The sequence below is a fragment of the Strigops habroptila genome, chromosome 23 (genome assembly GCF_004027225.2).
Source record: "Strigops habroptila isolate Jane chromosome 23, bStrHab1.2.pri, whole genome shotgun sequence".
In the NCBI taxonomy this organism is placed as follows: domain Eukaryota; kingdom Metazoa; phylum Chordata; class Aves; order Psittaciformes; family Psittacidae; genus Strigops; species Strigops habroptila.
Window position 1 is genome coordinate 774,863 of NC_044299.2, and position 27,119 is coordinate 801,981.

Genomic DNA, 27,119 nt, shown 5'->3' on the forward strand with positions numbered 1-27,119 from the left:
GGCAGACTCCACAATGGATCTCAAGCACATCCTGTCCCCCGCCAGGCTCAGAAGCTCCTTCTTGTTGGATTACAGGAATCTTCTGACTATGGCCCTAAATACTGGTCAAGAGCAGGCAGGGATCATGCTGAAGGAACTGGGGGGCTTAGTCTGGAGAAGAGAAAGCTCAGGGGGACCTTATTGCTCTTTACAACTACCTGAAAGGAGGTTGTAAGTGAGGTGAAGGTCTCTTCTCCCAAGGAAGAAGTGATAGGACAAGTGGAAATGGTCTCAAGCAACACCAGGGGACATTTAGATGGAGACTAGGAACAACTTCTTCCCCAAAGGGTGGTCAGGCACTGGAACAGGCTGCCCAGGGCAGTGGTGGAGTCACCGACCCTTGAAGTGTTCCCAAACCACGTAGATGAGGCCCTCAGTGACATGGGTTAGTGGTGGCCTTGGTAGTGCTCGGGTAATGGTTGGACTTGATGATCTCAAAGGTCTTTTCCAACCTGGTTGATCCTATGATTCTTCTGCACCAGTGGTTCCCACTGGCCAGGAGCCAATCCGAGCAAGACACAGCCAGAGCTGAAGAGCATCTGCTCGGGGGCCAGCGCTTAATTCAAACACAAGCAGCTCAGTCAGAAGCTGCTCTTGAGGAGGCTGCTCAATCAGGTTGAGCTCTGGTAGCAGAGCAAGAGGTAGAAAGGCTCCTGTGTAAAGCCAAAAGCTTTGCAGAGAAAGGAGATGAAGACGAGAAGGCAGGCTCAGCCTTGGGCTCAAGGAGATGAAGAGGCTCAAGTGGGACAGTTACAAAAAGGTTGAGATGTACAGCATTAACTGACAGCACCCGTGGCAAATCCCATGGTGCTGTGCTGATAAAGCCTCTTCAGGACTTGCCTTTACCACTTCAGCGAAGTTAATGCAGTGTCTTCTATATGATTCCCTGCCACAAAGGAAATTCAATAAAGCTTTTGAAAATCAAGGAGACAGACAACAGCAACCTAATACATCTCAGCTCTGTGACAAACTGAGGTTTGTAAAACAGCCCTGCTTTGCAAAGGACTTCAGTTTCAACGTATGCATGAGCTTCTGTCTTAACCTGCTTTAGAGTCTTCTGAACCAAGCCTACTGTGCCCATGCAGAAAGCAGGTGAATGTTCCTCCTCTTCCTCATGGATGTGCTGTGATCCCGGCTGCAGCAAACAGCTCCTCGCTTCTGCCCGCAGCAATACCCACATTTGAAGTGGGGGTCCCATGACTACACAACCACAGAGAAAGGAACAACAGACAGAAGGGGAAATAAGACAAAAGTCACTTGAAATGCTCTACCAGTGGAGGGCCACAACTAACTGACACCCACATTGGCCGAACGCAAAGGCTTCATGGATGTTACATGAGATTTCTCCATTGGAAGGTGTAAGGAAAACCGGTCCAAAGGATTCAAGTTCCTTTTATGCCTCCTATTACTGCCCATTTCAAGGTTTTTCCTCCCAATTCTGCAAAGAACTTTTAAAATGAAGGTGCCTGGCCAAGGAAAGTGAACCACCACCTCCATGGGCTGCTCGGCAAGAAGCCAGTCTGGACATGCGTGTCCCCCTGCAGAAAGCACGTGCTCAGAGTGACTCCCTGCGGCAGCATGAACCCGGCCAAGCTGCAGGACTCAGAGATGAGGTTAACAACTTGGCATCAGGGTTTTCCCCTCTTTTTAACCCACCTGGTTGGGATTTCTTTATTCCTGGGCCCCTGGAGTTCTGAGCCCTAAAGAAACTCCAGCAGCTACTTTGCAAATGAACAAGCAACAGGAATGGACTGATGCATTCAGGTGCAGGAGCACACTCCAGCATGCCATGGAGTCTCCAGATCTTTGCTCCACATGGACAGAGCCTTAAAATCTCTTTATTTTGCTAAGCAACATCTGTGGTTTGCTGCATTTCCACTCAGGGTCATTAAGAACAGTTGCTGGCACACTCTGCTCTGGAGCCCTGCGGTGACAAGATCAGTACTATAAAGAGAGGGAACTTTGGATGTTGTTCTTTCCTTGTACCTGTTTTCAGAGATGCCCAGCTGGCAGAGGCATGTTGAGCAAGAACATACAACCAGGTCAGGATCCTCTGTGGAAACCTCACTGTCAGTTCTTAACAGCGACATTAAAGCAGAAGGAAAAGCAACTCCATAACCTGAGCTTAGAAACCCCATCTCTAGCACTTCAGACGCCTGGCAGATGGCATTCCAAGCAGGAAAGCTGTCCAGCCCGAGGACACAAGCACCTGCCCTACACAGCACAGATGCAGCTTCCTGTGAGCTCGTCCAGCTCATTCAAAGCCCACTGCTTGGAGTCCTCAGCATTTCGCCTTCCTGAAGCAAGTGAGAGGACTTCCTAAGCGGCATCTTGCTCCTTAGATGGGGAGACGGTAAATCTTAGGCGGGAGGAGAAGGAGGAGGTGAAGGAAGAGTGAGTCAGCCCCACCAGCAGGCTGGACCAAGCCTACAGAGAGGGCTCCTGCCTTTCACACACGAGAGCCACTTGCACACGTAGGTGCATGTGAAAACTAGGTCAGGGAAAGCAGGGCACAAGAGCGATGCGGCAGCTCCAGGTATTGTCTGTGCTCCCCAGCTTGCAAGGGAACTGTCTGTGCCTAATGTAGTAATAGTGCAGGGCAAACAAAGGAAGAAACAGCAAGACACATCCCCTCCCTCCCCGGCAGACAATGAGCCTTGGCTCTGATTTGCCTGCCCCAGCTTCTACTGAAAGAAGACACATCGATTTGGTAGTGGATATAATCCCATCAGAAGGGGGACACCAAACTGGTGGCATGGCACTGGTGCAAACCGCACCAACAGCCAAGGACAGGGTTCCCTCACATGATGGACACCTGCATCAGACACTTAGAAAGGGAAAAGAGCAATACCAATGGACTTAAATGCATTCATCTACCCATCCAGACCAGAAAATTCCCTCTCCCCTTCGAAAAGGGGAAAAAGAGCCTGGGACAGAGTCCTTGTTGCAGGCATGTCTCACTTCTGCCAGCCTCAACTACCGCAGCACCATGGGGATGGGGGAGAGAACTCAATCAGCTGGAGAACTGCATCACGGACTGTTCTTTGGGTTGGACCTGACCTTGCCCATCGCATCCAGCAGCAGGCTGCAATCCCTCATTCATTACTCAAGTGAGAGGTAGAAACGCGCTCCCCAGACAGCACACGCTTCCAAGGACATTGAGCAAGCAGACTGCAGGGGAGATGTGACTCATCTTCAGGGAACCGCCAGGTATACCCCAAGCATCTAAGGGATCAGCTTGGACAGGGAATGCGCGTAAGCAGCCACCAGAACAACCACCACACATGGTAAATCAAAGATCTTCTGTAAGTCCTCCAGGCTTCAGGCTTGGTTTGTTTTGTAGGAGCATGTATGCAGCAGAAGGCTTGTGTTTGGAGTCAAGAAGCAGGAAGGATGAGAAATGCTAGGAGCTACCTACTCTAACATGGAGCTCTTTCTCCATCAACATCCAAGACTAGAGTGTGTCTAGTCTTGAAATGCTAAAAGCAGGAGACCAGCAGAATCCCCACAGCTAGGGCTGAAGGAAGGATGTTCTGGTCTTCCTCATCCTTTTCCATGGGGCACACAAATGGAAGAGAGGACAAGAAAGCGATAACAGGAGAAAATAGAAATGTTGAGAAACACTCAAGGAGGAAAGGGGAAGAGGCAAATTTAAGTTTAGTGAGTGGCTGGAGAAACCCAGGGATGAAACATCTTGCCCACCTGCCCCTTGGAAAGGCTGTGCTGCCAACCCTGACGGATAAGGGCCTGAAAATGAAGCACCACACCATGAGCTTTGAGTCAACCTCACCCACAGCCACAGTCTCTGATGCTGTCTTCTTCTCTGCACACACATGCACATGGAGCTCTCTTCCCAGGCTGAAAAAAAGACTTCATCTTTTCTCTTTCAGAAAGGGACCTTTCATTCAAGCCTGGCTCAGCTGAGGATGGCAACTGTCCCCTCCCTGTCTGTCCCAGCAAGAAGAGTATTAAACACACCAAGATCTGAATAATCCTGCCCCAGTCCAGGCTGCAACCGAGCCCCATTGTCCCCTCCAGCCCTTCTCCAAGCCGTGGCCAGTGTGATTTGACATGAACCAAATCTGTCAATGGCTCAAGACAGACACGTGGGCAGTAATGAGCAGTGGGAAAAACACAGCATACTCCATTCAGCTCCAAACACTGCTAAATAATTCAGGAAGAGAAATGCCGCAATATAGAGCACAGCACGGTTTAAAAATAGAACATGTGCCGGTGCCAGAGGAACGGAGGGGAAGGAGTGAAAAGCAGAGAGAGATGGCATGAACTAAAGCATGTGTGTCAACACACGGTGCAGCTCACGGATGCTGCAGCCACCCAGCTCTGCATATTGATGCCAGCAGCTGTTTGTTTGCTTGCCCTTTAAATTGGGAATCCAACAGAATTGTTGTTATTCTTCTTGTTATTATGATGAACGTGGCAACAGAAACCAGGGCTACCCTCTCTGGATCAGAGCCCTGCAGCAAGGCACAGACCCAAAACCAGGGCAGCAGCACATGCGGCAGCACCACAGGCACCGGCTCCCAGTGGCCAGGGTCAGGGACAGCCACTACCTGTGTGTCCTGCTCATGGAAAGCTCAAACGAGAGCTTTGAGATGATGTTTTGTACAATGTTTTCTATTGAGGGGGATGGTGAAACGAGTGGCCGCTGTTTCTAATGGCAAAGTTAGAGCCTTTATCTAGCTGTTCTCTTGTCAATCCAGCTACCTTAAATTCATAGAATCATAGAATGTTTTGGTTTGGAAGGGACCTTAAAGACCATCCAGTTCCAACCCCCTGCCATGGGCAGGGACACCTTCCACTAGAGCAGGTTGCTCCAAGCCCCTGTGTCCAACCTGGCCTTGAACACTGCCAGGGATGGGGCATTGATGGTGAAGAAACCAGGCTCCGCGGTTCTGCTGCTCACTAAACAGCTCATGTATTCACCTAATGATGTTGGCACAAGGCTCAGCATCGAGTCAGTCAGAAGTAGCCGAGTAGCTCGTTCCACAAGCAGCAGCTGTATCACAAACACATCTGTACCGACACGAGCATGGCAAGAGGGTGGAATTCCTTTCACAGTACCAGCACAGCAAAGCCCCCTGCTCAGGCTGCTAAAATCCCGCATACGTCCCATGTGTGAAAGTTGAGATTTCTCCCAGTTTTGGGGAGCTATGTGCTGGAAAGACCATGTCTGAAATGCACCCAACACAGAGAGTTTCACCTACATCTGTTGGTGTCAATGAGGTAGACTGCTTCTAAAAACCCCACATCCCTGCTTAAAAACACAAGCACCTCTCTGCATTCTCCCCATGCTTTGGATCTTCATCTTTGTCTGTGCTCTCCCCTTTCCCTCCCAAGGTCAAGTCACAATAGAAGGATTGGACTCAAAGCAGCTCCTCATTCTGGTTTGGTGATGAAGCAAGCAGGAAAGGATTCTATTTCCTAATAGATGGCATGCCTAAAGCCTCCCCAAAGAGGTCAGCTTCTGGGACACAGCAAGCACCTTCTGTAATAAGGTGGCTCTCATGTCTAAACTCAGCTCAGGAGAAATGAGTTTCTCAAAGAGAAGGATGTCAAAGGAATATATAAAGATTTAAAAACTTCATTAAAAAAAAATATACAAGTGAGCTGCTCTAAGGAGTAGGCTGCATCTGCCCACATACAATAATCATCCCCGAAATTCACTGGGAGGCAGCAGTGACTCAGCCTGCAGTACACAAAGACAGCTTGTGCTCCCAATACATAATGAAACTGGGCTTCAGACAGCATCCCTACTCCGCATGCGCCCCACTGACAACACACATGGAGGGGAATCCCAGCGCTGACAGCCAGGCAGGGAAGCAGCAGCCCTTCCTCCTGCTGCTGCCCGTATTCAGACACAAGCACATCTTTGCAGCAGCACACCTCACCTTTGCTTCCATGCAGGAAGGAGATTGTGCTGTCTGGAGCTGGGTTTAGTAGGGCTCAGAAATGAAGAGAAGGTTCCAAAAAAGATGGAGGAAAGTGTGATAGATTTGAAGGGGGAGGGAAAGGAACTCTGGTCCTCAACTACATCCCACCATCTTTTCAAATGTCACCTCCAGCTCTTATGGAGAAAAGAGAGAGAGAAATCTATGCATGGTTTTAGTCAATTGCTCCATTGTATGAGTGGATTAATCACACTTCCAGTAAAAACCTTAAGGTATAAATTACTGCAGTTCACCTCCTGCCCAGTAGCCACAGGAAACACGGGGCTTTGCTGCACATTGGACTGCTTGCTCCCATACTTACGCTGTCACATCACTTAAAATAGGTTTCTCAGAGATGCTTTACGTGCTGGCCTCAATGACTCCTTCACTCAGGCATCCTCAGCCTTTTTCTTGGAACAACCAGGAGCTTCCATCAGAACTAACTGATACAGAAGGCCACTCCTCAAATCATACCATCATATAATAGAATGGATTGGGTTGGATGGGACCTTAAAGCTCATCCAGTTCCAACCCCCTGCCATGGGCAGGGACACCTTCCACTAGAGCAGGTTGCTCCAAGCCCCTGTGTCCAACCTGGCCTTGAACACTGCCAGGGATGGGGCAGCCACAGCTTCTCTGGGCACCCTGTGCCAGCGCCTCAGCACCCTCCCAGGGAAGAGCTTCTGCCTCAGAGCTCATCTCAGTCTCCCCTCTGGCAGGTTAAAGCCATTCCCCTTGTCCTGTCCCTACAGGCCCTTGTCCAAAGCCCCTCTCCAGGTTTCTTGTAGCCCCTTTAGGCACTGGAAGGCTGCCCTAAGGTCACCCCTCTTACAGACAAAGAACGGGTGGCAGGAAGGTCCAAGCTCTTGTGACAGTATTCAGAAGGAAAACATTGCACCAAGCCATCAATTTGATGCGTCACCTGAAACTAAGCTGCCAGGAACAGACACGCGCAGCTCTGTGCTGAACTTGGATTTAATAAAGTTAGTTGGGCAGCAGACACAAGAGCTTTTCAGAGGCCACCTCTCCCTGCTGCTTGGGTAGTATCTGCCTCGATTCTCACTAAAGTCTCCAGAGATCTCTGTTGCCACCGCTCTACTTGGTCTACGTTTATAGAACCAGATGAAAAGCACGCAGTGCATTTAGATATCAGCACTTTCCTGTTGCCAGGCAGCGAGATTCTGAGTGATCCTAAAGCAGTTATCCAGGAAGAAAAACCAAACTGGATCTACACTAGCTCATCGATGGATGCAGGCATTAAGGAACAAATCACAAGCCCCTCCAGGTGGTACTGTACCTCCGGACAGTAAGCAAGTCAAACGTGTTTTGAATGCCTGAATGCTGCTGAATGTACAGGGAAGTCTCTCAGCTGGTTTTCCAGTTACCCTGCTTGGTCTTCAGAGCTGGGCTATCTCAACTGACAGTGATACAAAGCAAAAAACTTCTTGCTAATAGGTGGCACTGATTGCCTCTAATTCACAGCCAAATCGTCACACAGATAAGCCAGAGAACAAACCTTTATGCATTAAAAGAACACCAACCAAACCCAAACCAACACCCCAAAACATTGCAAAGACACCTTTTTTCACCTCATCTGAAGCACTAGCATGGATCAGATAGAATTAAAGAGGAATGCATTGACATAAGCCTAACTGCTTGCTGGAAACAGAGTCTACCTAGTCATCAACTCTCTTTCTGTATCCCACTGCAAAGAGAAAGGTAGCCCCCATCAGAACTAACCCCTTCTTTCCACCAGCATGCCTTCTCCCTAGGGCACTTTTCTCTAGCAGGAGTGAGGAGACCAAGCATTCACCTATGAAGTCCATCAAAACAAACAGCATCCAAACACGAAGCACCTAGATATCCAAAGCTTTCAGCATTCTGCAATAAACCACAAACATACAGAAACAAACCCATTTGATGACTCTAGACAGAGCGGTATCTGTTTGGTAGCATTAACTTCCAGGAATTTACACTGTAAAAAGAGCCTTGATAACAGTTCCTTTAGGCAGAGGTGGTGACTGAAGGGCAGAACTCTGGGGTCTTTTCAAGCCCAGTCACTTCCAGGCTATGCTACAAGCTCCTTAACAGTATGGAATTGTTTCTTTCACCTCATCGATTCCCAGGCCAACTGCTGCTCCTAACTGAGATCCTTAGATGAAAGAAACTGGGAGGAGGACAATGGGTTATTATTAGGAACGAGTACTGACATAAGCTAGAAAGAGCATCCAAACCCAAGTATTCTGCCTATTTAAGGCTGATGCTTTAGCCTCAGTGAGATGCAAGCGTAGCACTGGCTGAAGCACACCCTTCCCTTGTCACAGACCCAGCAGCGTTTGTCAGCATCACCACTTCTTCCTCTAACCTCTCCAAGCCTTTAAGACCCACCTCCAGCTGCAGGCACTTCCAAAATCATAGAATCATGGAATGGTTTGCGTTGGAAGGGACCTTAAGATCACCCAGTTCCAACCTCCTGCCACAGGAGGTTGCCTCACACTAGACCATGTCACCCAAGGCTCTGTCCAACCTGGCCTTGAACACTGCCAGGGATGGAGCATTTACCACTTCTTTGGCCAAGCTGTGCCGGCCCCTCACCACAAAGAAAGATTCATACGAGGGTAAAAGTTAAATTCACTTGGCCTACAAAGCTCATTGTCGTTGTGATGTGGGTTTCAAGTCTCTGCTGCGGCCTTTGGATCAGGCCACGGAAATAAGTTTGTGAAGAATTTAAGGCAAGAAACGCATGTAGGCATGCAGAGGAAGTACCAGAGGCACAGAATATCGGTGAGAGCATTTGATTACGAGTTTATCTTTAGCCAAATAAAATAGCTTCAGCCCTTGGAAAAGTCTTCGGCACTCAGGTGCCAAGCTGCATTTCCTGCCTCTCGCTGCACCACGACACTGGATTTCCTGCTTCAAATCACTCCGAAAACAGCAGCTCGCTGAGCGACACCAAAACCTGCTGCACTTGAGGAGTGATTGAAAGGCAGCTCCAAAAGCTGCTCTGAAAGCTTTGGCACATATCCTGCAGTTTGGCCTCTTTGGCAGCCACCTCCTCCTTCAAAAAGAGGAAATAATCAAGTTCTTAAAATGAGCACTGATCTAGCTGAAGTTTAACAGTGCAATGAGATTAAGTATGCTGCATCCACGCATATATACGCTTGCAAACATCGGTGCTGGGACTAACTAGATCAGATTTAAGGTCCCTTCCCACCCAAACCATTCTGTAATTCTCTGATTCTTCACACTTTTCATACAACTCTGCCTATTTTGGCATGAAAGCACTTTCTGTTTCTCTACCTGATTCAAGGTAGGAATTATGCAATGACAAACCTACTTACAGTTAACATTTCTCCAATACACTAATTCCTTTCTTCATCTGTCAGCATCTACCATATGAAGGAAGATGAGAAACAGCAGTTAAAATAGTCTGAACTCTAGAAGACAGTGGGGGAAATCCAGGCTGCACTGTAACCAGAGAAAGCTCTGGTTCACGTTACATTTACAAGTGGGGTGGTGGAGGTGAAGACAACACCTGAAGAAAGGCTGAGTAGTGGGGTTGTTCCTCCTGGAGAAGACCTAATTGTGGCCTTTTAATAATTAAAGGGAGCTTGTAAGAAAGATGGAGGAAGACTTTTTACCATGGTCTGTAGTGACAGGCCAAGGGTTTTAAACTGAAAGAGAGCAGATTTAGATTGAAGATTTTGTTTTACAATGAGGGTGGTGAGACCCTGACACGGGTTGCCCAGAGAAGCTGTGGCTGCCCCATCCCTGGCAGTGCTCAAGGCCAGGTTGGACACAGGGGCTTGGAGCAACCTGCTCTAGTGGAAGGTGTCCCTGCCCATGGCAGGGGTTGGAACTGGATGAGCTTTAAGGTCCCTTCCAATCCAAACCATTCTATGATTCTAAAAGATGCATTATGTTCTCGCAAGCTAGACAGCTAGATTTAGAAGCCTCTGCTTCTTCCTGCCCAGTGATTAGAACCCTGGGAGATGGCAGATCCTGTACCAAACCAGAAACAAACAACAAAGACACCCAAGAGAACTGACTAGTTCAGGTGGCTGCAGCTCAAAGCAGCACTTGACCAAGTAGCATTATTTATCTCTGCATGGAGACAAACACAGCTCCTCCACAGAACAGAACTTCTCAGGTTTGATCCTAGGAAGGTCTAAGCAACCAAAGCTCCTACAACTCAGCCAAAGAGCAGGACAATGCTACAAACTGTTGTCTGATATTGTGAAATCACTCCAGGTTTTATCTTGCAGATAGCTCAAACCATCCCTTAGGAAGGGTCAGCAAAACCTGCAATGCCTGGTCACTGTGGGGTCAATTGGCTCTGTATTCCACTCACCTCTAGGGCACCAGTCCCCACTCCCAAGCAGGAGGGAGATAAGAGCCCAGACCATGCCCAGGTGATGTTTCTCCTTCCCAGCTGGCAGGAGTTGATTTGGGAGTCTTAAACCAGGCTCCTCAGAAGCTACATGGCTGTCTCCAGCAAAGCATCATCACTGCAAGCAACCAGTGGAGACACATCCTCACTTGTGCAATCCCTGGAGTCTGGAGTAATGGTTTACTACCCAGTGAAGCTGCCATCAAACATCACACTCTGCCATCTTGGTGGACAGAGCAGAAGAAAATCAGTCTAATGCCTCTCCTCATCATCTAGTTTGTGCCATTAAAACAATTATACGTGTGAATACACACACACTGCAATAAGTTTCCAAAGTTTTCTATGCAGACACAATCTGTCCTTGCATTCTGAAGACACAAGAATGAAAAGGAGGAAATCTTTACCAATATATGTTAAAAGCTCAACGAAAACACAAAGAGCTGTGGATGAAGTGAGACCATCCGCTGAAAAACAAAACAACCCCTCCAAATAAAAGAACAACCAAAAGATGGCAGAAAATCACCTGTGAACACTGAACTGCCATTTAATAGGGAAGGAAGATTATGGCAAGCATACCTGGTATGATTCCATCAAGAATTTCCAGCACAAATTCAAGGAGGAAGGACACAGAGGTTACGTCAGTCAGCCTTAATAGGCTACAGGGAGCAAAGAGGCTAGAAATAAAGAATGGAGCACGAAGAATCAGAACTATTTGAAGTAACCACGGGGAACCAGGTCCCAGTTATCAAAGGGAGATGGAGAACAGGTCAAGACAGGAAATGAGACAAGATTCTCAACAAGCACCAGCGACAGAAAACCAGACAGAGACCAGCACGCTGCCAGCAGGAGAAGGAGCACCCAGACAAGAGGTTTAGGACTAGCAAGGGCACTGTTTTGATCTGTGAAGAGGCTTTCTGCCAAGCAAACCAGGTCCCACAACATCCTCCCACTGCTCCCCATTGTTGCAGTTGGGGAAAAACAACTCTTGTGCACACCAGTGATTTGGGATACCTGTGGCATACAGCACACTCTCAGCCCTAACACCACACCAAAGAGCTTCTTCCCCCCTTTTTCATTGTTAAGGCATAACTCTTAAGCCTATCCTTTGTTTGGTGATAAACAGGCACCAAAGTCTGGCAATATTTCCAGCTCCCCAAGCAGGTTATCTCCCGTTATCACGTCTTCTTTCCAGCACTTCTCAACCCTTAAACCACGACAGTTCCTTACACTTTTTCAGCTTTGACTTTGCTCCAAAAACACAGACAGACAATAATACACACCTGCACTGAGCAACACATGCAGGGTTAACAGCAGCTCTGCCTTTCCAGCTCCCATCTATCTGAATCCTCTTCAGCAGAGTGGTTCAGATTCTAATGGACCACTCTGCATGCAGAGAGGCCACAAAAGCAGCAGCAGCTATAATAAACTCAAGGTTTCTTTGTACTCACAATTTACAGCGGCATCCTTGAGCTCTAAGTGAAATAAAGCCTGTCCTGTTGTCAAGTTGGAAGCTTGGCACTTCTGCCAGGAGCTTGCTTAGCTTTCCCTGCGGTGAAACTCATTCCCTTACCACTCCCACTGCACACCTAGCTGTGCTACCAGCACATATCCCTAGAAACACACCTTGCTTTGCCAGACATCTTTTGTCAACGCTGAAGCATCGCAAAAATACACAAAGAAAGGCAGAGCTAAAGCAGTTGAGCTCAGCTTTTAAGTGTGCAGGAGAAAAGCAAATGCATTTCCAAGCCGATCAGTCTCTGTGTTAAGATACCTACAAGCAACAGTTCCCTCACATTAGACAGATGCACTGAGCAGGGTGCAAGCTGGTAAATAAGCTTCCAGGAATAGGAATCAATTCGCTCCTCTGAAAAATCAAAGCCCTGTTCTGGGGCACAATGAGACCATGGGAAAGCACTGCAGGCACATCTCAGACACAAAACCCCATGAGGGAGGTGGGATGATCATCCATGTCATGTTTTAGCTGAGATACACAACTGAGGACCAACGTGGGAGCATTTCAAATTCCCCAAGAGGTCACAAGTCAAAGTGTCCAGAAGTGAACAGCAAGAATACTCCTCCCCACACACCTTGTGAGGATTTAAATGTATCACAGGGCAGACAACGAGTACCAAAGCGACCCTTCCATGCCTGTATCCCGCTAGTGGCGTGCACAGACCCTCCGAAATCCTCCTGAACGCGCTCCGGCCAGGACAACTCACTCTCCAGCCTTTCCGCTCCTGCTGTTCCACGCAGCAGAGCCCCAGGAGCCAGAACCGTTGCCAGCAGCGCGTCCCAAAGTGCTGCCGATGAGGACACCGGGACGCCGTGCTGCCTTTCGCCACAGATACCGGGGCACCAGCAGTGCGAGGCCTCTCCTCCCGCCGCTTGCTCCTCTTCCTCCTCAGCCTCCCGGCAGGGCCGCTGCCCGCTCCAACACCGCCGGGCCCAGCACCGCGACACCGTGCGCTCCGCAACCTGCCGAGGCGAGGGGCCCGCTGCCAACCTCCCCGCACCGGCACCGCGCCGAGCCCCGCGGCCAGGGAGTGCGCCCCGCGGGAGCCGCCGGAGACGTGCCAGAGCCAAGAGGCTCGGCCCGGAGCTGCCCGGGGCACCCCGCTCCGGCCGACAGCGGCCACCCCGGTCCCAGCCGGGAGCGGGCGGACGGGTCCCGGTGCGGCGGGGGGGACCCGGCCCCGAACCCAGGCCCGGGGGCACCCGGAGCCCCGTTCCCCGCCCCCCCCCACACTCCCGGCGCGCACTTACCGGGCCGGGCCCTGCGCCGCGGGGCCGCCGCCGCCGCCGCCACGCCGGGCCGGGCCTGGGCCAGCGCGGGGCCGGGCGGGCGGGTGGGTGGGGGTGGGGGGGGAAGGGGGAGGGGTGGGAACGGGGAGAAACGGAGAAAAACGTTTGAGGGGGGGGGGGGGAAAAAAAAAAAAAAAAAGGAAAAGAAACGGCGGCCCCTCCCCCCCGGCGGCGGCGTGCGCGCTGCGTCACCGCCCCGTGCGTCCTGCGTCACCGCCCCGCGCCCGCCCCGCCCCCCCCCTCCGTTGTCGTAGCAACCGGCTGGACGCGGTAGCGCCGCCGCCTGGCGCGGAGGAGGCTGCGGAGGGAGAGAAGCGGCGCCATGTGGGGTTCGCGTCCAGCGCGGGTCAACGGCCGCTCCCCCGTGTCCCCCCCGCCGCACCGCGACCCCTCTGCTCCTGGGTGGGACCGGGGTGGCCGCTCTCGGTCGGAGCGGGGTGCCCCGCGCAGAGCCCCAGCCCCGCGCAGAGCCCCAGCCCCGGGCAGGTCCGGACCGAGGCTCCCGAGCAGGAGCGCCACCCACCCGGGTCCACCTTAACCCGGGGCGGGCTGCCCCGTGCCCGGGAGAGGCTCCCGCGGGATCACGGGGGCGTTTATCTCTCCGGGATCAGCCAATATTTGTGGCCAAGGCAGGAGCAGAAGGCGTCCTCTGCCCGCCGCTCCGCGGGGTGCCGGCGCTGCGCCCTGCTCTCCCGGCGCCGGCGCTGCTGCTGCTGCTGCTGCCCCGGTTTGACTTTGCCTCCTCGCACCGCTGGAGAACGCCATTGGCGGGGACCCCCACGCTGTCCCTCCCGCAGTGCCGGAGATGATAGCCGCGGTGGCTCTCCCACTCCTGCTTCTCCTGGGGATGGCGGCTCCCATGGGAGCTCGGTGCCCGGCCTGTGGGCTGGCTGCCCTGGCCCCTGCTGCCCAGCGCCACATCCTCATGGCACGGGCAAAGCAGAGCATCCTCGCCAAGCTCCGCTTGCCAGGCAGGCCCAACATCACCCAGCCCGTGTCCAGGGGGGCCCTGCTGACCGCCCTCGGCAGGATGCGTGTGCAGCGCATGGATCCCGTCTCCCTTGAGATGCCCCATGGCAGCAGCGTCCCTCACCTGCATCCCGGGGTGGGTCTGCAGGAATACGAGATCTTGAGCTTTGCCGAGTCAGGTCTGTACAGAACCTGCACCGCAGGGGTCCGGTGGGGTGGGCTCTGAGCTGGGGGCAGAGAGGGAAGGCGGCTCTTGCCTGTGGGAAGGTGGTGAGAGCTTTTCTCCTCTGCACAGGCTCTGCACAGGGGCACCACACACCTTCAAGCAATGCCAGGCCAGCAGGCAGGCTGCTGCTGGAAGGACTGGTAATAAGAGGCTCCATGTCCAGAACCTTTGCACCCAGGTCCTGAGCTTACCCCTGCCACCCACCCCTTGCCACGGGCAGGGGGGGAAGCACCACTGAGGCTCCGGGGCCCCCTCAGTTACATATGGGACGTGTGGGGTGGGGAGGTGGGTGCAGGAACAGAGGGGACTGCTCTACCATCTGAATTTGTTGCCTGTCAAACCCTCCCCACTTGGACCAGAGGTGGCTGTGTTTTTCCAAACATGATTTTAAGCTAAGATGCCCCATCAGCTTGTAGTGTTTTGACTCAGGTCTCCAAAGCCCATCTGCTCCCCGTGCTGAGCCGTGTCTCCATTCCCTACCCAAAGTGGTGGGCTGCCACATTTCGCTCCAGAATTGGCTGCGGTTCTGGGAGGAGAGACAAGGGGGATGTCAGGCCAGGGGAGATGGAACCAAGCTGGGTCGCTGCATTCAGCACCAGGAGGATGCTGCTCCTTTAGCAAGAGAAGGAGGAATAAGGAAGAGGAGAAGCAGCAAGCACAGGGAAGTGGGGACCCTCAGTGCCTGTGTCCTGCTCCCAGCTTGGGTACACCTCCAGTTTGCTCTGACTTGGAGCTGGGGCTGGGCTTCCTCCCTTCACCTCTTCTTTCTGTTCTGTGCACAGGGTCTTCCACCTCCCGCAGTGTCCACCTGCATTTCCGCTTCACCCGGGAGCTGGCTGGGAATGCTGAGATCCTGCAAGCCACCCTCTACCTGTTCTGGGCAGATCCCGGCCCCGGGACTCACCCTGTCACTGTCAGACTCCTGCAGCCAGACCTGACAGGGCTCAACATGACCGTAGCCCGTGAAACACGGCTGGAAGTGCAGCAGGCTGGCTGGGCCACGCTGGACGTGGGCCAAGCTGTGCAGAGCCTCTTTGGCCGAGGGAGTCAGAGACTCACTGTGGAGCTGGAGGCAGCAGAGGATTGGGGTTCTCCCCTCCTGGCTGGCCACAGTGATTCCCACTGGCCATTTGTGGCAGCCCAAGCCCGGGCCAGGACGCCCCACCGCGTGCAGCGGCGTGGCATTGATTGCAGCAGGGACTCTAAGATGTGCTGCCGCCAGGAATTCTTCGTGGACTTCAAGGAGATCGGCTGGGAGGACTGGATCATCCAGCCAGAGGGCTATCACATGAACTACTGCGCAGGGCTCTGCCCCCTGCACATGGCTGGCATCCCCGGCCTTGCTGCCTCCTTCCACACGGCGGTCCTCAACCTCATCAAAGCCAACAATGCAGATGCAGCCGTGGACTCTTGCTGCGTCCCCACACAGCGTCGCCCCCTCTCTCTGCTCTACTATGACCGGGACAGCAACATCGTCAAGACCGACATCCCCGACATGATTGTTGATGCCTGTGGTTGTACCTGACCTACTGCTGCCTGAGGAGGCAGGAGGGCAGGACCTGTGCTGTGAAGGGCTCTCCTCCTCCTGGCCCCTTTCTGGCAGCCCAAGACCTGGCAAGCTGCTGAGATGGGAACCCTGCCAAGGTGTTTTCTCCTCCTGAGGTTGAAGCATTAAGGGTGATGCTGAATTTGCAAGCCCTCACCTCCCACACGGCTCATTTCCCCCTGCAGATTTTCCATGGATTCCTCTCTGCCTTTGAGCCATCTGAGACTGTCTCCTGATGGAGACTAGACCCTTCTACCTGCAAGACTCTGCAGAGCGGCTCAGGACAGCACCGCTTGCCCCGCTGCTGGTCCCAGACCAAGGCCATGGTGCAGCCCTCAGTGCTGCAACATGAACACGTGCTCTTCAGGTACCGGGTCCCAGCAGTGGCCACCTCAGGCTGCTGGGGAGGTAGAAGCTGGAAAGGTGCTGGGGGATGGCCAGGCCAGAGGGGTGAGGGCCATCCATGGGGCCCCACTGCTCAGCTGGACATGAGGTTGAGGGGGGCGAGGAAGGGGAAACTGATCCTGGTGGGAGGAAAGTGTCTCCCTCTCCAAGCATCCTGGCTACCTGGTGTTCAATAAAGGACTCCCAGCCGTAGCGTGTGCACATGTATATGTGTGCCCTGTTGTTAGCCAGCACATCTTTCACCTCTCCCCAAGGACAGACAGCCCCAAGATTCCTTGCTTGGGCAAAACTTTCCATTCTACCAGAACTATCTGTGTTTGGTCATTCTTGTCCTAAGTCAGGACCAAATGGAGCAACTTTTCTCCCTTTTAAAGTGGATAGCGACTGCCGGGCAGGACCAACAAAGCCACCCAGGACCCCCACCTTTGCCTACAGCCCATTACCATCTCACTCACTGCAGAGCAGCCTCTGGCCCACAGCCCGGAGCAGCCACCCACTTCGCTGCCCCTTGCCAGCCTGGATGTGGGACATGTCAATGCCGTGAGAGCTGGGGGCAAAGGGCGGCTGTGACACATCAGCCCATTGTGTAATCTCATGTTAGGGTTTCTCCAATGCTTCCCATGTGTGAGGGCTGAAAAAGCAGGGAGAGGGTGCTGGTGGTGGGAGAGGGAGGTTCATGAGGGCATGGAGCTGGGTAACTGCAGTGCTCAGGGCCACCAATCACCCCAGCACAGAGACTGGAGACGGAATTGAACCAGGTAGGAAGAGGTTTGGCAGATGGAAGAGGGCAGAGTCAGACCTCCTCCATCTGGCTTGAAGGACAGCTTGGCATCTTCTGTCCTGCTCCAGGACCAAGCTGAGCTGGTCAGAGCCATGAGCAGCTCTGGTTGGAGCGGGGCCAGGATGCACATTGCCCCAGAGGAACACCTTGAGCAGGGATGGAGCAACCTCTAGCAGGAGACAGTGTTTACCCATGTTCCGTGTGTGCTGAGGCAGGCGCTCGCACTGAGCCTTGTGCTGGAGTGGGGACCCGCATCTCCCCATCAGCAGACACCATCCCGAGATACAGGCTTCCAGGCCCTGATGCCTCCAAGACCTGGACCTGGAGGGTTCCTGCTGACCCAGCTGCTGTGCAGGCAGTGTGGAAGACTCGGTGATCGATATTGTCTGGGACCCAAGGCCACTTGCGCAAACCCAAAGAGGGTTTGGTGTTTAGTGATTTTCCTTTTTTCCCCCCTCTTTTTTCCAATGCTTCTTTTCATTGTCTGTATTTAGTGAACAAACAGCTTTCCCAGGGCTGGTGCTGAGCTCTGCAGGCTGCAGCAAGAATGGGCATAAAGGGGCCAAATGAAGGGGCAGAGGAGCTGGACCCTATGGCCGTACAGGTGCCTCAGCGCAGGGCAGCACAAGCCTGAGATCCTGAGCTGAATCATAGAATCATGGAATGGTTTGGGTTGGAAGGGACCTTAAGATCACCCAGTTCCAACCCTTCTGCCATGGGCAGGGACGCCTCACGCTAGACCATGTCACCCAAGACTCCGTCCAACCTGGCTTTGAACACTGCCAGGGATGGAGCATTTACCACTTCTTTGGGCACCCTGTTCCAGTGCCTCAGCACCCCCACAGGGAAGAACTTCCTTATCTCCAACTTGAACTCCTCCTTTTTCAGTTTGAACCCACCTGTAGCTGTTTGAAGCATCTGTAGCTGTTTGAAGCATCTGTAGCTGCTTCAAGCCCTCTAGCGGGGTTGGGATGTCCCCAGTGCTCCCCTTCTTGGGAGCAGCAGCTCCCTCAAGAGGGGTATCAGCCTTTGAGGCTCCTCCCTGACCCTTGCAGCTTGAGATTAGGGCAGAACACATTGTGCTGGGGGTTTGCCAACCACCTGGAAATGTGCTTTCTCCAGTGCCCTCAGGTCAGATGTTCCCCAGATGAGCAGGGTCCAGGGTCCTGCCCCATAGGCCCTCCTCTCCACGCATGCGGCTTGTCCTGCTCCCATGGAAAACAGGGCAAGTGTGGCTGAGGTTCAGCAATCCCAAGGTGACGCTTCCACCCGGAGAACACTGCAGGGCAAGGAGGGCACAGCCAAGGAAGGGCAATCCCCCTGGATCCAGGCACAACCCATGAGGCTGGCAAAGGGCACGAGTCCCCAGCACACACAGGGTGCCCCCACTGCTGGTGGCCCGGGCAGGAGATAGGAGTTGTATCCCTAACAAAGCCACGCATAGAAAAGCCACTCTGTGGAGTTCACCACAGCCTGGGCTTACTTTGCAAGTCTTCTCCTTCGTCAACAAGAGTAACAGTGTAAGCATGAAGGCAGAGAACCAAGTCAGGCTCCTTAGGGAGCAGAACAGGAAACGTGAGAGCAGCAGGGTGCAACTTCCCGCTGGGCATCATCCACTCTTCCATCACTGGTGGGAGAAGAGGGGGTGAGGGTGGTGCTCACATCATGGTGTCCCCTCTACCTCTGCTGTGACACCACAGTTATTCTGGGGTCCCCTGTGCGCTCAGGGGGCTTTGGAGGTGAGGGTGTCATGCCTAGCTGCTGTGACATACTGCCGTACTGGTCCCACTGGGACCAGTAAGACTGGTGGGGAGCCCGCCTGCAGCCCCCCAGCCTGGCCTAGTGCCGAGGTGCCATGCAGACAGCATCGACCTAGCACCGGGGTTGTGCCCTTGGCCTGTGCCAGATCTGACACAGAGGGGACTGCAGGCCCTGCAGCCTCTGTGCCAGGAGGGGATGGGCATGTGCCACTGCTGCCGGTGGCTCCTGCAAGGAGCCTCTGCCAGTATCAACAGACCCTGAAGCAAAGGTCCGAGTGCGCTGCGCCAGGGCGTCCCTTGGCAGGGCTCAGCTCTCCGGGAGGGGTGGGAATTCCTGAAAGCCCCCGCTGTTGCCTTGAAAACCATTAATGTTTAATTTCCAGTCTCACGGGCACTTTCCAGCCAGCGGCCCCCGGCTCATCCACGCTGCGCATCCTCTGCTCGGCTGGTGCGAGAAGCCGCTCCCCCGGTACCGGCCTCTGTCGGGGGATCTCGTCGCCCCCGGCCCCGTCCGGAGGGGCCGCCCGGTGCTCGTCGCCCCCGGTCTCCAGCCCCGCTGTCCCGGGGAGCGATGCTGCCTCGGGCCGCCGGGCGGCGCCCGCGGGCCGGGGGCGGCAGTGTCGGGCCGGGCCGGGCCGGGCCGCTCCGTCGCCCCGCTCACCTCGGCCGGTGCAGCGGGCACCAAGGGAAGCGGGGCCGACGACCTGCCCTCCCTGGCCGTGAGCCCTGGCATCGTTCCCTTCCCACGGCCGGACCCCGGCCTGCCCAGCCCAGCGGCTCTAGCCCTCCACCGGCCCTGCACCCGCCTCCCTCTCCGTGCTAGCCCCTCGGTGCCTCAGCCCCTGCAGCCCCGACGGCTGCTGCGCTGTCCCCCAGCCTGGGTGCTGCTCCAGCGCCAGCCCCACGGGAGAGGGGCCGGTGAGGAGGAAGCTTTTCCATGCTTGTGCCAGGGACAGCGTCAGAGTTGTCTTTGACACTTCCTTGGCTGGCATCAGTGGCGGAGCCGCATGGAAATGGGCGCTGAGGAAGAAGCCATACTCCGGTGCTGGTGCATGAGCTCTTGGGTGCACAGGGGGTCCCTGCTTAATCCAGCCCGCGGGCACCTCTAGGTCAGGTTGTCAGGTGCCACGTTTGCCCCACTGGACACGAGGTCAGAGGCCCATAAGCCATGTGTGCAGCAAGTGCTGGGCCTGGGAGGGACCCGAGGGGGTATTTTGGTCAGGCTGGTCGCTGGGCTTCACTTTCTGGGAACCGCTTAATCAACAACACACTTGTGCAATGGGTGCAAGAACCACTCACAGCTCCGTGCTGACCCCTGGCCTACATCCCATGGGCCAGAGTGCGCAGTGGGGGGGACACGCAGCTGCAGTGGGAGGGGGCAGGCAGCTCAGATGCTCTTGCTAAGCTGGAGGTGAAATGGGGCTTTGTGGTGGCAGCCATGGGGGTGCTGGCCAGTGCAGAGGGATCCTGACAGGTTCAGAGGGATTAAACCCTTTGGGGAGACCCTGCTCCACAGCGTGGAAAAGGTGGTGGGGTAGGGAGTAACCCACCTTTTTTGCCACAACTCTTTGCCTCCTGTCTTGTGCTGTGGATCTGTCAGAGAAGGAGGAACTCAGCACAGCATCGTGCCTCAGTTTCCCTTTCCTGCACGTGTGAGGCTGTGGCATGGCTGCTGTGAGGTGGTGGTGGCACAAAGGTTTTAATGCCCCTGGGCCAATGCCACTCAGTGATGCAGCCTGGGACTCCCTCTGGCTTGCTGCGCGTGGGGAGAGCACCATGTGAGGGGACCTAGTTCCCTCTGTGGATGGAAGTTAAGTTTTCCGTGGGAAATGTACCCTGCCCTGAGAACCAAAAAGGAACCGCTCTGCTTCCAGTACAGGAACATGGAATAAAAGGTGTGGGAGTCAACGTGCAGTGCATGCGTGAGCATCTCTGCAAACAGAGCACGTATCCAAATACTTGGGATGGGATTGACGGTGTGTTTGCAAGGAAGTGTGCAGATGTATGTGTACACTGAACACGTGTGCGAACAGATGTGTGCCCTGCAAGCGTGTACCATGCACTGTGCACATGCCTGATGGACGTGTGACTGCTCAGCCCTGCTGCTGCCTGTGTGCTGCCTGCAGCTGCGGCTCCCAGGCCCTATGGGAGCTCTGCTTCCAGGCCAAGCTGTGCCTACTCTTTCCTCCTTGTTGACATTCCTGGGCTATTCTGGGAGCTGCCAGCATGCCCAGCCAGCTGAGAACTTTGGCCCTTGCACTATGGTTGCATCATCTCCGGTGGGTGCTTTTTCCCAGACAGCCCACTGTTTACCTGTCACCTCTGCGCTTGGCCGGGGGCTCTGTGTGGTCAAGACCTTGGAGTCAGTGCTGCACGGCACAGTGGGCACAGGACATGCCTGAAGGCCTGGCTGGGCTTCAGGTTCCCACTGCACTCTGAGTTCCCAGCTCTGGCACAGGAACACTGGGCTCTCCCGCTCCCTCAGCAACGTGGCACCTTGTAGCACCTTTAGAAGATGTCTCCAGGCCTCAACCCTGGCTCAGGCTTGTGCACAGCATCTGGGGGTGAGAACGCAGAGAACATCTTCAGGCTGATGTGAGACATCTTCAGGCTGATGTGTGACCTCTTCAGGCCAACTCATGAGCCCTCAGTACATACAAACATCCATTTTAATTTGTGGGGAGCAGGGGGTGTAGCACACACCCTCCTGGGCCTGCCCAGCTCTGTCCTGGAGCGAGGCTGGACCGGGCAGCCCAAAGGACAGGCTCAGACTCCCAAACTCATCACATGGCAGGAGTGACAAAAGCCCACGTATACGAACTGTTCCCAGGGAGCTACAGGGGTCAGCAGGGGGACTGCCCCAATCCCCGCTTTCTCCTCCATCAGCAAGGGGGTGCCAGTGCAATGCACGGGCTGTGGGGCAGGGCAGTGGGTTCCAGGGGCAGCAGGCGAGGCCAGGATCCATCCTGCAGGCTGCTCCGTGGCTCATGCTCCTCCACCCAGACAGGATCTGCCCCAGCCCTTGCTTCGGGCAGGTTTAGGGTCTGGCAGAGGAGCTCCGGGCCCTGCTGCCCCCGGCGTGCCTGGATGGGGCCCTCTGCACTCTGGGCCGGTGCTGGGGTGAGCTGCAGGCAAGCAGAGCCCCCGTGCACACGCATGTGCCAGCCCCTAGGGCACACACCTCGGCAGGTACCACTATTTGCACACACCCAGTTGAAGCCCCTCATGTGCAGCCTCCCGTGTGTGCCCCCCACTTCGTGCCCAGCCCCCTCGGGTGTGGCGCGGGACAGCTCCTGATGGGCCTCGCACAGAGAGAGGGGGTGTCCCCAGGGCAGCGGGGCGCCATTCACCTCCCGCCTCCGCTCAGGGGGAATGGGGGGTGCGGGGGGGGGGGCTAATCCCAGTAATCCCCCGCCCCGGCCACGGCCCGACGGGACGGGACAGGCAGGTGAGCCGGCCAATGGCGGGGGGGCGCCGGGCACGCCCCCGGCCGCAGGTGCCCAAAGCAGGCGGGCCGCGCCGCGCCACTCCCGGTGCCGGCCCGGTCCGTCCCGTCGGTGCGGATGGCGACGCGCGGCGCGGGCCCGTGGCTGCTGCTGCTGCTGCTGTCGGCGGTGCTGTGCGCGACGGCGGCGGAGCCGCGCTGCCCATCGTGCGCGGCGGGAGCGGAACGGCGGCTGCTGGAGGAGGTGGCCAAGCGGCAGCTGCTGGAGAAGCTGCGGCTCCGTGACCGGCCGCGGCTCGTTCACGCCGTGCCCCGCGCCACCGTGGTCCGCGCCCTGCGGCGGCTGCAGGCGGGCAGCGCCCGCCGGGGCCCCGACGACGACGACGGAGAGGAGCAGGGCTACGAGATCATCAGCTTCGCGCAGCCAGGTGGGCGCCATCCCCGCGGCCCCCGACGGGGCTGGGGTGAGCTGGGCTGCGCCCGGTGCCAAACCGGGTGGGGGGGCCCCGCGGGGATGCGTAGCCCCCGAGGCCGGGGCCCTGGGCACCCACCCCTCGCAGTGCGGGTGCCTGGGGCCACGCGGGCCGTGATTAAGTCCTTAATTAATGTGCCTGGTGTGCGTGGTGACCTCCCCGCGCTGTGGATGCACAGGGAGGCTCAGCCACGAGGAGGAGGAATGGCTCCTCTTGCTCCCGCATTAGCCAGGTGGGACCATACGCCACACGTGCTGCGATGCCGATCCCCTCCCTTGAGGGATGGGCAGAACCCGAGGTGCCTGAGACCCTCCAGAGATGGACTTGGGAGCTGCAAGGACCAGCTCGGGGGTGGGTGGGCTAGAAATGCTCTTCAGCCTTGCAGCGTGCAACAGCGCTGGGGGTGACCCTGTTTGAGTGGGGTGTCTGGGCAAGATGACCACTGTGGTTCCTTCCAGCCTTGCCCATTCTGTGATTCTGGGGAAGGGCTGGGTGCACCCTCTGTGCCCATTCTGCCAGGCAGGGTGGGACAGTCTCCCATTTCAACATCACCCTCCTCTGGTTAGCATCCCCAAGGAAAGGAGGGGGAAAGACTGCGGGCGCCATGGAGGGAGGGAAGTTTGTAGGTCTTTCCTGTAAAGAACCTGAAAGAGATTTGCCTTAATGTGCAGGGTGATGGTGCAGCCTCACCTTCCCTGCACCCCGCAGCATTCACCTCCTTCTTCCTTTCTGCCCTCAGAGCCCACGTCTCCCTCTCGCTTGGGGCTGCAGTTCCAGTTCAGCCGCACGCAAGACCAGGACGTTCATATCCTGCAGGCTCAGCTCTGGCTCTACCTTCGAGTCCCACGAGAACCGGTAGCCAGCCTCACCCTGCGAATCTTCCTGGCTGGTGGGGAAGGTGATTTGGTGGGGGGCAATCGCACGCTGCTGAATGAGAAGCAACTGAGTGTGCGGGGCAGTGGCTGGCATGCCTTCACCCTCATGCCTGCCCTGCAGAGTTTCTTTGGGGGAGAGCAGAGGACCCTGCGGCTGGAACTGGAAAGCCACGGGGATGGGGGTGATATGGCAATAGTCAATGCCAGCTGGTCCCACCAGCCCTTCTTGGTGGCCAAGGCAAAGGTGAGAGAACCAGGTCACCACGTGGCCAAGCGCAGCCTCCGCTGCAGCCAGAACTCCAACCTCTGCTGCCGCAAGGACTACTATGTGGATTTCCGAGACATTGGTTGGAATGACTGGATCATTAAGCCTGAGGGCTACCAGATAAACTACTGCGTGGGCCAGTGCCCTCTACACGTGGCCGGCAGCCCTGGGATGGCCTCTTCTTTCCACACAGCTGTCTTCAACCTTGTCAAAGCCAACAATGTCCAGGCATCGGGGCACTCTTGCTGTGTGCCCACACGACGCCGGCCACTCTCTGTCCTCTACTTCGATCGTAACAGCAACATTGTCAAGACTGACATCCCTGACATGATTGTTGATGCCTGTGGCTGTAGTTAGGGTTGAGGGAGCTGTGCTGGGTACCCCCCTTCTCCAGGACTGTCTGTTTGGTGGTGGGGGAAGATGGGGAGCTCCCTTGAGCTCAGGCAGTGGAGCAATGGACTCCTTTGGAAAGGTTGGGTGGGAGGGAGAAGGTCTCATCAGAGGGAGCAGAGAGTCTCCAGAGAGAACCTGGAGCAGGGGTCTCTGGGGTCACATAGGACAGAGCCAAGGACACATCAGGCCGCTGAGCCTGAGCTGAGGGTGGTTGGTGGCTCTGGGCATCCCTGCTCTGACCGGCAGCACCCCTCGGGTCCCAAACTGACCCCACATTTCTGGTGGTCATGTTCCCCTTGGTGTGTGGGGTGAGGGACCCCGTCTTTGCTCACATTCAGAGTAGCTGGTGACACTTTGGGACTCAGCCTCCTTGAGAGCAGAGTGGAATGTGGGAATGGGTCTCTTTCCTCCAAGTGGGAAACTGGAGGATGAGAGGCAGTCCCGCTCTTCTCCCCTACTGCAACAAACCTTCCTGCATCCCATTTGGGCCTGGTGTTGGGGACGGGTGGAATCAGGCACAAATAACAGCCCTGGAAGAAGAGGGTGGAGGGTATGACTTTGTCAAGAACCCCCAAACCGCAGTGACTGGACATGGTGGAGGATGACCTTGCTTCCTGACCAGATCCTGTCTTATTTCCCTTTTTATTTCCCTGGCGTTTGTGCTTTTCTTCCCTGCTGCCCACCCTACCAGCCAGGTCTCTTCCAGCCTAGTGCCTCACAAGGAGGTCTGACTCAGGATTTGCCTTTAAGACCATACTAAAGGTACAGATTTTTACTTGTACCTCTCGTTTTGCAGCTGTTACTATTTCTATGGTAGAGATTTCTGCAGCTGTTGGGACTCCCTGGTGCTCCATCCTATCTACCCACCTCTCTGCTGAAGATCCCACTCTGCCCTTGCCTTTCTGATACTAACGCACGAATGCACCCACATGGTCTGTGCTTCTAATTTATTTTAATACTTTGGTGCAGCTTCCCAAATAAATGGGTGGAAATGCAACACCTGGGCTCTGACTGCTTTCTCCTGGCCCTACTTGTGTGAATGGGGTGGGGGAAATGGTTCTGCTTAGCCATAAGGTCCTACTCCTGGCTCTGGGGCTGGGTGATGCATCCGCCTGTGGATCGGGGTGTTGGGATAGGGCAGGGGCTGGGATCTGGGTATCACCTCACTAAGGGCTCTAAGGGGGTGGCCTGTAACATGAGCATTAAAGAAGTGTTTCCCAGCAGGGCAGATACTGCCCAACCTGAAGATGTTGTTCTCCACCAGCATCAGTCCTGAATCAAGCTCACAATTATCGACCAGCCTGAGTGACCTCAAATGACAAGCCACAGCCCACCCCCAAATCCTGCGTCCCCACTGCATATACCAGAGACTGTCCCCTAACCATACCTTACTGACCTCCCCCATCCCCTTTCTCATGCTTCCCCAAACCCACCCAATAACCCCAGTCTTAACTCTGTAGCAGCCAGTGATAAGAATCTGGCAGTGCCCAAGCTGGTGGGTGATGGGGAGTCATTTGGACTGGGATGCTTCTGGAGTGGGAGGCAATGCCCCCTGCTCACCCCTCTGAGATCCCACATGGCTGGCCTAGGTCCTTGTTGCGCAAGGGCCCGCTCAAAGCTCAGTTTGGGGCTGTTTCATCTGGGGACAAACCCACTTGCTTTCCCAGCTTGGCCCTGTGCTGTGCCCTGCAAGCGGACAAAGGGCAGCTTTCATCAGCCGGCCACAGCGGGCACCCCCCCAGGCTGTGGGGGCAGCATGGATATCACCCAAGCTCCCCAAAATATCTCCACCTATGGGAAAAAGGCACTGGCAGGATGCCTCAGCCTCCCGGGTATTCCCACAGCACCGGCATATGTGTTGCTGGCACCTTGTTGGTGTCTGTGTCCTGCAATAGATGCGCTGAGAGTTGCAGATGTGGATTTTGGGTGAGTACATGGGGTCATGCGTAGTGTCTTTAGAGTCCCTGCTTCCTCCCCGTAGCATCACTCCAGTGTTACTGTGGGGCAGGGCAGGCAGGGAGGCATCCCATAAAGACACCAGATACCCTGTTTTCCTTTGCCAGCAACACAGCATCTCCCCTGTCACAGTGAATTTATGTTCCTACATGTGTGTGTGTGTTGGGGGGGAGGTTGTTCACATGTGTGTGCATGATGTGCTGACTCACTGACACACTGACACGCTGACCCACCAGCCCAGAGCTGAGATGCTGAGCTGGTTGTGGTGCTACCATTAAGTCTTTAATCTGGGTGATCATCTGGCCCTGCTCTGAGCCGCTTTAACTTTCCTAAACAGGAGGCCAAGATTAATGGCTGGGTGGGGGACGTGGCAGGGTTGGGGGTCTGGAGGTGGAGAGTTGCTGGTGCGGAGCTACCCAAATGTTGTTTGCACCCCCAGGGGTTCAAAGCTGGTGGCAAAACGGACCTGGGCCTGCCTGGCCATGCAGATGGAAGAGGCAGATGGTCTTGGGGCAAGCCCTCAGAACCCGGGAGGGTGGCAGGGCTGGCCCCACACCATGCCTGGTGTCCAGTAGGCCTTTTCTGGCAGCTTAGCCAGGGTCACATTCAGCTCAAGAGTAAATCTGCTGAGCTGCTTATGCCTGTTACAAAACAGGGATGCAGGCAGTGCCTTTCACCTGCACCCAGCACCTTGGCCCTCTCCTGGGGCTGGTGGATGGGACTCCATCCATCGCAGCATCCTGGGGGCACCCCAGAAGGCAGCTAGTTGTTCCCCCCTTGTTCCAGTGGATGGAGGGGAACTGTGTGGGCATTGCCACTTCCCCAGCGCCCCTGGGGAGTAGAGAC

At 55.3% G+C, this 27,119-nt stretch overlaps 3 protein-coding genes across 15 annotated transcripts in view; 2 read left to right on the forward strand and 1 right to left on the reverse strand.

Annotated features, from left to right (window-relative positions):
• R3HDM2 (R3H domain containing 2) overlaps positions 1–13,376 on the reverse strand; it is a 45,037-nt gene extending 31,661 nt beyond the window's left edge. For 7 of the 13 annotated variants that reach the window (XM_030510592.2, XM_030510590.2, XM_030510586.2 and 4 more), the window contains exon 1: positions 13,141–13,376. Coding sequence is in view for 1 of the 13 variants with exons in the window: in XM_030510573.1 (XP_030366433.1) it covers positions 1,342–1,343 (2 nt within the window). In the remaining 12 variants the exon portion in view is untranslated. Of the gene's footprint in view, positions 1–1,081; positions 1,240–1,341; positions 1,476–10,338; positions 10,617–11,825; positions 12,523–12,596; positions 12,848–13,140 lie in introns of those variants that run through there. The other 6 variants (XM_030510585.2, XM_032920382.1, XM_030510576.1 and 3 more) reach the window with 5 other exon arrangements.
• Positions 13,377–13,642: 266 nt separating this feature from the next.
• Positions 13,643–16,275, forward strand: INHBC (inhibin subunit beta C). The gene is made up of 2 exons (XM_030510598.1): positions 13,643–14,327; positions 15,157–16,275. The coding sequence occupies exons 1-2, from the start codon at positions 13,985–13,987 to the stop codon at positions 15,897–15,899; spliced, it is 1,086 nt and encodes a 361-aa protein (XP_030366458.1). The 5' UTR covers positions 13,643–13,984; the 3' UTR covers positions 15,900–16,275.
• A 6,134-nt stretch (positions 16,276–22,409) lies between these two features.
• LOC115618737 (inhibin beta C chain-like) lies at positions 22,410–25,328 on the forward strand. Its single transcript, XM_030510599.1, has 2 exons — positions 22,410–22,739; positions 23,524–25,328. The coding sequence occupies exons 1-2, from the start codon at positions 22,430–22,432 to the stop codon at positions 24,279–24,281; spliced, it is 1,068 nt and encodes a 355-aa protein (XP_030366459.1). The 5' UTR covers positions 22,410–22,429; the 3' UTR covers positions 24,282–25,328.
• Positions 25,329–27,119: the final 1,791 nt, after the last annotated feature.

Excerpts from the sequence above, each read along its gene's own strand:
- INHBC (XM_030510598.1), top strand. The coding sequence starts at position 13,985 with ATGATAGCCGCGGTGGCTCTCCCACTCCTGCTTCTCCTGGGGATGGCG. Across the intron at positions 14,328-15,156 it reads CTTGAGCTTTGCCGAGTCAG|GGTCTTCCACCTCCCGCAGT; the intron begins GTCTGTACAGAA and ends TTCTGTGCACAG.
- LOC115618737 (XM_030510599.1), top strand. The coding sequence starts at position 22,430 with ATGGCGACGCGCGGCGCGGGCCCGTGGCTGCTGCTGCTGCTGCTGTCG. Across the intron at positions 22,740-23,523 it reads CATCAGCTTCGCGCAGCCAG|AGCCCACGTCTCCCTCTCGC; the intron begins GTGGGCGCCATC and ends TTCTGCCCTCAG.